The 10,188-nt window shown below is 34.1% G+C and overlaps 2 protein-coding genes across 17 annotated transcripts in view; one reads left to right on the plus strand and one right to left on the minus strand.

Annotated features, from left to right (window-relative positions):
* The window catches only part of LOC129793173 (uncharacterized), a 1,136,769-nt gene that overhangs the window by 568,528 nt on the left and 558,053 nt on the right, over positions 1-10,188 (plus strand). The window lies entirely within an intron of this gene.
* LOC129793153 (serine/threonine-protein kinase N) overlaps positions 138-10,188 on the minus strand; it is a 48,158-nt gene continuing 38,107 nt past the window's right edge. For 7 of the 16 annotated variants that reach the window (XM_055832865.1, XM_055832859.1, XM_055832861.1 and 4 more), the window contains 7 exons: positions 9,157-10,159; positions 8,885-9,072; positions 7,642-7,962; positions 4,908-5,655; positions 4,544-4,833; positions 3,102-3,242; positions 138-3,010 (listed from right to left, as the gene is read on the minus strand). In XM_055832865.1, coding sequence (XP_055688840.1) covers positions 2,867-3,010; positions 3,102-3,242; positions 4,544-4,833; positions 4,908-5,655; positions 7,642-7,962; positions 8,885-9,072; positions 9,157-10,159 — 2,835 coding nt within the window. In that variant the 3' untranslated portion in view covers positions 138-2,866. The remainder of the gene's footprint in view (positions 3,011-3,101; positions 3,243-4,543; positions 4,834-4,907; positions 5,656-7,641; positions 7,963-8,884; positions 9,073-9,156; positions 10,160-10,188) is intronic. The other 9 variants (XM_055832872.1, XM_055832871.1, XM_055832870.1 and 6 more) reach the window with 3 other exon arrangements.

Genomic DNA, 10,188 nt, shown 5'->3' on the forward strand with positions numbered 1-10,188 from the left:
TGATAAGCTTGCATTGGCGTCTTCTGTAATCTCCACCGACCGCCGGAAGCTTGCAAGAGGGTGTACAAAACAGACCGCTCTGAGCACATATTTATCCTCCTCCAAAATGCGAATATTTTTATTGCCAAAGTCGCTGCTTTTCTTGGATTTTTTTGCATATTTATTTGATTTTTCGTCTCATTTTTTTTTCAGAAGGCACCTTAAATATTTGAACAGAAAAAAATTCCTCTTCTCATTAACTAAACTCTTGTATGGTGATAATAAAGTTACAAATAAAGAGTAAATATTGTAGAATTATGTATATATAATAGAATAAGATAAAAGTTATTAATATATAAACATTATTCTTCGCATTAAACTTCTTAAAAATAATCTACAAAAAAAAAAGAAATGAAAAACTTACATTTTACAAGACTGCTTAATGCAAGTTTTTGATATTACTAGAAGAAAAAAAAACATGGAGCAGTCTCTAAATTTTTCAAAGATTTTTCTCTTTTTTTCTTTCCTAAATTTTTCTTTTTAACATTAATATAATAAAATGATTTTTAATTAAAAAAAAAAGAAATGTTACAACTTGTGAAGAAACTTCAATGATGGATTTTTTTTAATTAATGACAATTATTATAATGAAGAAAAATTCTCAGTTTGATAGATTTTCTAACAATGAATCTAAAAAAAAATCTTTTGATATTAATTTCCTTCTTTTTTTCATTAAACTTATTTTATGCTTTAAGTTCTCTCTACACAGAAAATTCACCTTGGCGCGTGACTTTAGAGAAAATTGATAATTTCATATTTATTTTGTGTTTTTAATATTTATAATTTGGCAAAAATGTTCTGCAAATTGCTTCTCCTCCAACCACCATACTTTTTACTCTCTCAAACACACTAATTATTTTTTTTTAATAATTAATTAATCTCTATGTACACATATTTCTGTTTCTAGTTCCGCCTTGGATTGCAGAAATATAATTTAATAATTAATGAAAAAAATACATTTCAACTCATCGTTAATTTATGCCTTATCGTGTGTTGCGTAAAAAAAATTAAAGACAACTAGTTTTTAAATATTATTGTTATTTCACAATTAGCATAAAACATTCTATTTAATTACTCGACATTTTATCTTCTTTTTTTTTTAACCAATAATTGGATAAAAGTTTTTGAAACCTTATCAGCGTATTTTGAGAAAAAAAGCATTGTTAATCTCAAGACCACAAGAGAAAATTCTTTGTAAAAGTTTTTTTTGTTGAGTCTTATTATTTTCATACCAACAGGGTGTCCCAAGAGAAGTGCTTTAAAATTTATACGAAATTCGAAATTTATTAAAAATTCTTTTATTTATTTTTTTCTTTGACTTTTCGCATTTTGATTTCAAAGACAGTTATTTTTCTAGGTCAAAACTACTTCAACATTAACCTCAAACTTTGACATTACTTTTCTGTCAAAGAGAAAACGATTTGCTAAATTTTCTTTCGATAAACTTGAAGAAATTGAAATTTCCAACACAAAGATGTAGAATTTATCATAACAACCATAACAAGTTGGATATGATTTTATTTTCTAACGAAAAAGTCAAAATTGGCAGCAATTACCAATTTTGTCCTCGAAGTTTTAACATAATTATTTAGGGTTATGTTTCTCGGAGATATTTTTAACTCTCGGAAAAAGAAATTCAGCAGATCAAGATGTTTTTTTTAGGTTAGAGAAGAAGACTAGCTATCATTTGAATCAGAGTTTGTTCAAATCGGTCAACCACAGCCTGATATACTCAAAAATGTATTTTTTCACGATGGTTCACTAAAATGGCTACCACGACCGAACCGCGTGACCGATTTTCAAAAATTTACCAGATTTGGAAAGGGAATTAAATTACCTTTTGAACGATAGTCTATTTGTCAAAATCAGTGCACTGGAGGCCGAGATGTAAGAGGTCAAAGTGAAAATCTGTGAAATTTTGAAAAAAGTATCTTCCACCTAAGCTTACCAAAATGAAGATTTGGCTACCAAAATGGCTGCCAAGAAATAACGGGTTGACTGATGTTCAAAAATTTATCAGTTTTGGAAAGATGAGAAATATACCTTTCCTTTTCACTTGAAATTTGCCTTCAAAAATACCCCACTTTAGCCTTGCCCGTAAATTTTATAAAACCTCACAAAGATTTATTTAATTTCAACAAATAAAGTTACCTTGTCATTCTGGGAGCTTCTGCAAAAGATCATTGGATTAGTTTAAAAATGATTCTTTACAATTCTTTTAAAAAAAATCTTTTGACGCTGGTATGCGTCTGTTTGTGATCTTCCACAAGAAACCTTAATTCTCTTCCTTATTTCTCTTCACCAATCTTTCAATTTTTGTGTGAAATATTTGTAACTTTATGACAAGAAAAAAACAAACATAATATAAAGAAATAAAATAATAATAAACAAATTTAGATATAATTTTGAAAAAAAATATTGTGCGTCTCACTCGGAACACCCTTTACAATTTGATTTTTTTCTCTCTTCATTTTATCAATTATTACCCTGCAAAATTCCACGCAATGATCACTAAAAAAATATTTTCTAGCTACAAGAAATTGTTGCAATAATCAGCAAATACATTTCTTAAAGTTTTTTCTCTCTCTTCTGTTTCAATAAGCTCACAGTAGATTTTTCTTTTAAATCTTTTCATTCAAAATATTGAGAAGAAATTCGAAACCGCACATTTTCTTTCAGGAATTATTCCAGGCAAGATGCATTTAGAATAAAAAATTGCCTCTAGCTTGGTTATTGCGCCTATTTTTGCTAAATATTCGTTATTTTGTTATTTTTTGTTGATTAAACTCTGCTAAATAAATACAAAAAAATGATTTGGGAGGGCTCCTCAACACCAATCAGCCATGTAGGTGAAATCCTTAAAGTACATTTGCTCTTCCTCACTCAGTGGACGGGGCTCCTTTGGTGGTGTCAATTGGGGCTTCTCCGATGTGAATTCCTCATCAAAGTTCGACACGTCCTCAAGATGACGCTGCAAAGAGGAAAGAAAAAAAATCAAAAAATGGTTCAAACAGGAAAAGAAATTTTGATTATTGAACAAAACTTTGTGCCGGGAAACTCACAATTGTCGGAACAAATGGTGGCTTGACTTTCCGCATTAATAAATCATCCCATGCTATTTGTCGGAAGAATGCTTGCTTCTTCACATCCTCTGCATCACGTTCTGATGATCCGAGACGTCGCTCCGGGTTCTTTCTCAGCAACTACGGTAAATAATTTTTTTTGTAAGATTTTAGCAAAAAAAAAACAATTTGATTTATTTAATGAATTTTTAGCATTTTGAAAGAAAATTATGGGGTAAATGCAACATCTGGAAATTCCAGAAAAAAATGCAAAGCTAAAAATTTTGAATAAACCTTTAAACTACACCATTCATACCAAACTGCGGGATTAAATTAAAATCATTTTGAATTCCGAAAAACACTTCAAACTTTAGAAATTCCGAAACGAATTATAATACTATAAGATATGTATAAAACTTTTAAACTGGAAATTCCGGATCAAATTGAGAACATTTAAAATTCCCGAATAAAACTTAAGCTTTAAATTCTAAAAAATAATTAGAAACTGCAAATTTCGGTTAAAATTCATAAAAATTGGAAACGTTTGAAATTCCGAAACATAACCTAAACTAATAAATTCCAGATAAATGATTAAAACATAATAAATTCCAGTTGATTTCAAACGTAAGAAATTCCGAAACAAAATTTGAATAGTATTGGAAATTTTTGATAAGATATTGAATTTTTGAAATTAGAAAGAAAATTTTAAATTGTAGAAAATATTATGAATTCTGAATAAAACTTTAAACTCTTTAAAAATTCCGAATCATCATGGAAATATCAGAAATTCCGAGATAAAATGAAGCTTTTCAAATCCGGATTAATCATTTAACGTTAGAAATTCGGAATGAAAATATAAACGGTAGGAAATCAAGAGTCAATTAAAAACATTATGAATTCCGAATAAAACTTTTATCGTTCAAAATTTCTAATAAAAATTTTAAACTTATAAACTCCGAAAAAATCATTAAACGTTGGACATTCTGGAGTCCAGATTCTGGACGAAACATTGACCATTGGAAATTCCTGGAAAAATGTCTAACTTTATAAATTTCAAAGCAAAACTTAAACGACAGAAATTTTTTGATAAAATCAATGCTTAACGTTAGAAATTCCGTAAAAAAAATTTAACCTTCATTATTCCGGAAAAAAACATTAAATATTTGAAATTTTAGATCAATCCGGAACTGAATTTAAGTTTACAAATTCCGGATAAATCATTAATTAAAACTTTAAATATAGAATTTTTGGAACAAATGTCTAACACTGGAAACTCCGGAACAGACTTTAAGCAAAATAAATTTCAGACAGAACTTTAAACGTTAAAAACTTGGGATAAATGGTCTTACTGAGTGACCAAAAAATCCTTGAAATTTCAGAAGAAATTAAAAAATTCACGAAAAATCACCTAACAAAGAAAAACACTAAAATTGCAGACTTACCCGTCTCATGATTGCAATGGCCTCAAGGGAGAGGAATCTCGGGTATCTCACTTCGTCGTTGACAATTGAGTCAAACACCTCCTCCTCGTCGTCCCCGGGAAAAGGAGATTCACCCACTAGCATCTCGAAGATGAGAACCCCAAGACCCCACCAGTCTACGGCGCGTGTATATGATGTCTCTGTGAGAACTTCTGGCGCCAGGAATTCCGGTGTACCACAGAAAGTTCCTGTGCGATCACCGAAACCCATTCCCTCCTTGCAAAGACCAAAATCAGCAATTTTTACGTAGCCTGAAAGAAAGTAAAAATAAAATTTAATTTTCCTCAATTTATTTTGATAAAAAAAATCTCTCGCGTTGTATTACCTTCAGTATCCAAGAGCAAGTTGTCTAATTTGAGATCACGATAGATAATTTTGCTCTCGTGGAGATATTGTAGCCCCAGCACAACGCACGATGCGTAGAAGACAGCACGTGGTTCGGAGAAGACATCCGTGTGAATGTGCATCATGAGATCCCCACCAGCAGCGTATTCCATCACGAAGCAAACATGCTGTTCCGTTTGGAAGCACGCAAAGAGGTTAACAAGGAAGGGATGTCGCATGGCATTGGCCACCTCAAAGATACGTTTCTCACTGAGAAGTGACTCAACTTCATCGCGTGAAATGATATCGCCCTTCTTGAGTGCCTTTATGGCAAAATATTCGCCCGTATTGCGATACTGCGACAAGATAACCTTCCCAAAATGCCCCCGCCCCAGAACACTGAGCAACTTGAAGCTATCCATTGAGAGCCCCTGCGTCTGTGACTGCCGTCGTGATTCGTACGCACTGTCGCGGTACTGCAGCTGCCCCCGTACGGGACGTCGGGATGCAGGAGTCGGTGGGCCATCACCGATAAATTCATTCGGTGGCGGAATCACATGCCCTTGAGCTTGCTGCTGCTGCTGCTGCTGCTGACTGCGCGAAACTTGAGCAACTGGCGGTGCTGGGGGTGGTTGTGTCGGTGGTGGATGATATTTGGGCATTGCCTGATGGAAGATTGGCTGTGGCATTGCCGATCCCCCAAATTGTGGGTTGTTGTTCAGGGAAATATTCTCAAGGGGCTGAATCACCTATAAGGAGTGATGATGTTAAAAAAAATTTTTTTTTTGAAGTGGTTTAGCTTAATGAAAACGTAAAATGTTTTAATTTTAAATTATTTTTGATAAAAAAAAATGCAGAAAAGTTCTCACAGATGTTATTTAAAATTCCTAAGAGAAATGTAATGTTGAGCTTGTTTTTTTTTAATTACAAAAAAAAAGATGCAGAAAAGTTCTCACAGATGTTATTTAAAATTCCTAAGAGAAATGTAATGTTGAGCTTGTTTTTTTTTAATTACAAAAAAAAAAGATTAAAAGGTAGGTAAATATTTAAGAATTTTTTTGAGAGATTACATAATAAAAAGTTTTAAAAAAATTATTACACCAAAACTCTTCTTTACTCTGTTCCAATAAATCTTGCACTGAAGCTCCACCTTCGGGGGTAAAACGAATTTTTTTTATTACTTTAACAAATCTATTCAAGAAAGTTTTAAGATTTATTTTAATTCTGAAAGCATTGGAAATTAATTTTAAAAATAACTTTAGATTCCTTGACGAATATTTGACACTTCTTGATGTTAATTTTTAACGTTAATCTTTAAACTTTTGACGTTTCTTGTCAAAAGTTTGACGTTTGTTTATTGACATCTGACGTTTCTTTATTAATGTCTGACGTTTTTTTTCTAACATTTTACGTTCCTTTTGTAACGTTGGTAACGTTCGACGTTCCCTTTGAAATGTTTCTTGTTTCATTTCAATTTTGACGTTTGAAAATTCGTTTTCTATTCTTTTTAATGTAATTTTAGCTCTGATTTCAACATGAAAATAGATTCTTTTGATTTTATAAAGCAAAAATCAATTAAAAAAAATTTCTAACAACAAAAATTAAATAAATCAATGTAAATTAAGTTCTATTGACGAAAAAACCTCAACAACATTGAAAATTTCTACAGGGAAACTCTTTATATTGATTTAACCACAAAAAAGTTTTTAAAAAAATTGCTTTGAGAACATCGTCACACCGTCGCCTTTCAAGAGAAATTAAATCACAAAAGAAACCATAAAATTCGCCTCCATTTTAAGCTTCGATATGCATCCAACTATTAATATCCACCCTTTTGCTTCTCTAAATTCAATTAAATCCCCTTGATTATTCAATCATGCAGAAATCCACGAGGTACAAAGAATTCTCTTTACAAAGCAAAGGGAAAATCTTTCATCGAGGATGAGGGAGTTGTTGTGCTCAACAATTTTGTTATTTTTTAATTTTCTTTTTTACTTAAGCTGCCACAAGAGAACTATAAAACACAAGTCGCTATTGATTTTAAAAAGGTAAAAATTTATTTAAAAATAGATTCTTCGTGAAATGGCAATTTGTCCATGAATTGGAAACTTTTTTCTTCTCCCTTTTTATGCACGCCAAAGTCACGGTCACAGAGGGAATGTTTGTTCAATAAAATTTTGTTGGTAGACCTCTTAAACATTTTTAAACCAAAAAAAATTGCCAAAAGAAATCTCGCAACAAATCAATTTGATTTACTTGAATAAAATTCCCACAACTTCTCAACAAAACATCTAAAGCTGAAACTCCTACAAATTGCAATTTATTCCCGCGCGCGAGAAGCTCTTCTCTGCACTTTCTCCATTTATTTTATTTTACCTAACACACACACAATTTAATGCCGAATGGATGATTTATGATCCCTTAATTTGCCAATTAGATTACTAAATATTCAAAATAATTAGTATTTAGGCGCTCAAAATTATTCATTATTAGTTGCACACAAAATCATGAAAACATACAACAACGCCATGAAATTGTTAGTCTTTGATGTTTGATTTTTTTTGTAAATTTTAATTTTTTGAGCATTCATTTTAGAGCCAAAATAGAGTGGAAAATACTTCGTGAGAAAGAGAAAGATAAAAGAGAATTAAATTGTGATATCGATGCAAAAAAAATGTTTATGAGGATATTAGAGCAGCACAAGCAAATTCATCATGATGATGGGACTTTCTGACCTCGATGCAATCGTCATCGGGAAAATCAACAATTTGCAATTGACTGGGCGCTGGTGACGGTGGCATCTCCACAATGGGGCTCGGTGTGGGCATCATTCCGAAGTGTGCACCACCCCCACCGCCGCCCATCAGCACAACGGGCGGCATTGCCAGTACAGGACGGAAAAGTTCACGTGACAGAGCTGATGAGGACTCCGTAGCCACATGCTGTGCCGACGACTGAATATGCGTCGTCTCTGGCCTCTGCTGCTGCTTGTCCACGTGTAGCTGTTGCTGATCGACATGTTGCAGAAAATCAAATTCTTGCAGTGCATTCTGTAACTAACGCCCATAACAAAACAATGTTTTTCCAACCATTTTTCTTTTTCTTTTCAAAACTTTATAAACTTTTTCCTTCTATCGGCTTCTTTTTTCGTTTTTCCTCTTCATCTTGGTCCAAAATGGCCGCTCAAAGTATTAAATTTTTGTGTGGTGTAAAGACTTATTTACACAGGAAAAATTTTAAAGATTTTGCAAATCATTCTTTATTGTACAATTCCAGGGGCTGTATTCTCTAAGAGTGAAAAACTCTCGTGATAAACTCCCGAAGGCTCTTTGCAGGGAATAAGTGTGTTAAACTTCACGTGGGCTTGATATTCTAAGAAAAGTAATGCATCCGTTATAAACTCCCGTAAGATTTTCCCAGTTTTCACGTTTCTTTTAAAGCGCTAAAGCCTTCAGGAGTTTATCACGGGAATTTTTCACTCTAAGAGAATTCATGCCCAGGAAACCCAAAAGTTGTGCAAAAATCTCCCCCGTCTCCCATTAAAATTACGTGCATTAAGGAGAAAATTTGGAAATTTTGTCATTCTTTTAGTTTTTTCGTAACATTCCAAAAGAGAAGATTTTTTTTTAATTTGAAAATTAAAATTAAGATCTTCATGCAATTTAATTATTTTATTTTTCTAATAATTTCAGAATAAAATCGAAGAAATTCTTGAAGTTTCGGCAGTTTTATTTAAATCCCTTATAAATATATTTATCCGTCAAGGCGATTTCCTTAAAATCCTTGCCTCTATTCTTTCGAAATCGCGAATTAATAATCTTTCAAATTAATTTAAAAAAAAAATATTTTCTTCTTCTCCAAATAAAATAACTAAAGAAATCTTTAAAAAAAATTAATATTTTCTCTCTTAATTAGAAAATTCCCTTTTTGTACAATTTTTTTACAAAAGAAAAATAAAAAAAAAGCTCTTTGACTTACCTCTTTGTCCATTTTGACGGAGGTGGGTGGCGTTGTAGCCGGAGATTTCTTCTGTTGGAACGATGTAAGAACAGGTGGTGGCTGCTGCGGTCTAGGCGGAGGCATTGAAACAGTCCCATTGTTATTTTGATTCTTCTGATTGACCACCGCAGCGGCTTCCTGACCCAGAATAGCCATTCCTTGGATGCCTATTTGGAATTTCCGTGAAAAATCTTATGAGCAATTACAAAAAAAAAGTTTCATTTTGTCTCTCTCTTTGAGAGATTCTTTACCTAAAGGCCTGGCACCGCTGAGCCCCACAATGTTGACATCGGGATTATCTCCGGGTGTCTCAACTGGATCATTCTCCGTGATTGACGTATCAAAGACAAGCTGTGTCGGCTGTGGGCCACTACTGCTCTCATGACCAAAACTTGTTGGCGTAGCCGGCTGGGGGGTTTGCTGAATTGATGGGGTATTCCTCTTGAGGAGCCTCCCCCATGTGGCCACATTAATATTCATCTGCTTAGCGCGTGGAATATTCTTCACTTGTTGCTTATTGAAGATCATCCGTTGACGCTGAAGCTTTGGCTTACGCGAAATCATCGGATTGAGAAATTTAATTTCGGCAAAGAGAAGTCCCTGTGGCTCCAGCTGCAGCGCCATACCATGCCGAATGTCATCAATGAATTCCTCAAGACGGAGGAATTTAACAGCACACAGTGATCGCCAGTCGCGCCAGTAAATACCAATTTCCAGCTCACGCGATCGGTCTAGATCGATTGAGAAGCGCTGATCCCATGCCTGTTGCGAGCATGGCTTCCACGACGTTTGTCCCACTGTTGTGTTGTCCAATTTTATTATTGCCATAATCTCAGATGACGTCTCATCCTTGACGCTGTAGCTCTTTGAGGAACTTCTACTTGTTACACCTTTGACGAAACTCCTCAAATCTCCCGTTGGACTCGATGCGGTGTCCTTGTCGCGACGTGATCTCCCCGGAACTTCCTCCAATAGATCCTGACAACCCATTAAACGTACCTCCAGCTTTCCCGTGACGGCAGCACAGCGACTCAGTGATGAATGTGACTGCACCGGCTTCCCTTCGCTACCCCCACGGAAGGGTTGAAGTGATGTATAAGTCACCGGGACGGGACTTGATGCCTGCACACTCTGTAATTCCTTCTTCAGCTGCTTCGCAGCCGGTGAATCCGGTGGTAATTCATTTCGACGCAATTCAAGCGCCTTCCGCAGGAGATCCAACTTTCGTGATGACTCTGATAGCCGAGATTGTGCCTAAACATTCCCCGAGGAAAGAATTTTTA

Source organism: Lutzomyia longipalpis, chromosome 3 (assembly GCF_024334085.1).
Source record: "Lutzomyia longipalpis isolate SR_M1_2022 chromosome 3, ASM2433408v1".
Lineage (NCBI taxonomy): Eukaryota > Metazoa > Arthropoda > Insecta > Diptera > Psychodidae > Lutzomyia > Lutzomyia longipalpis.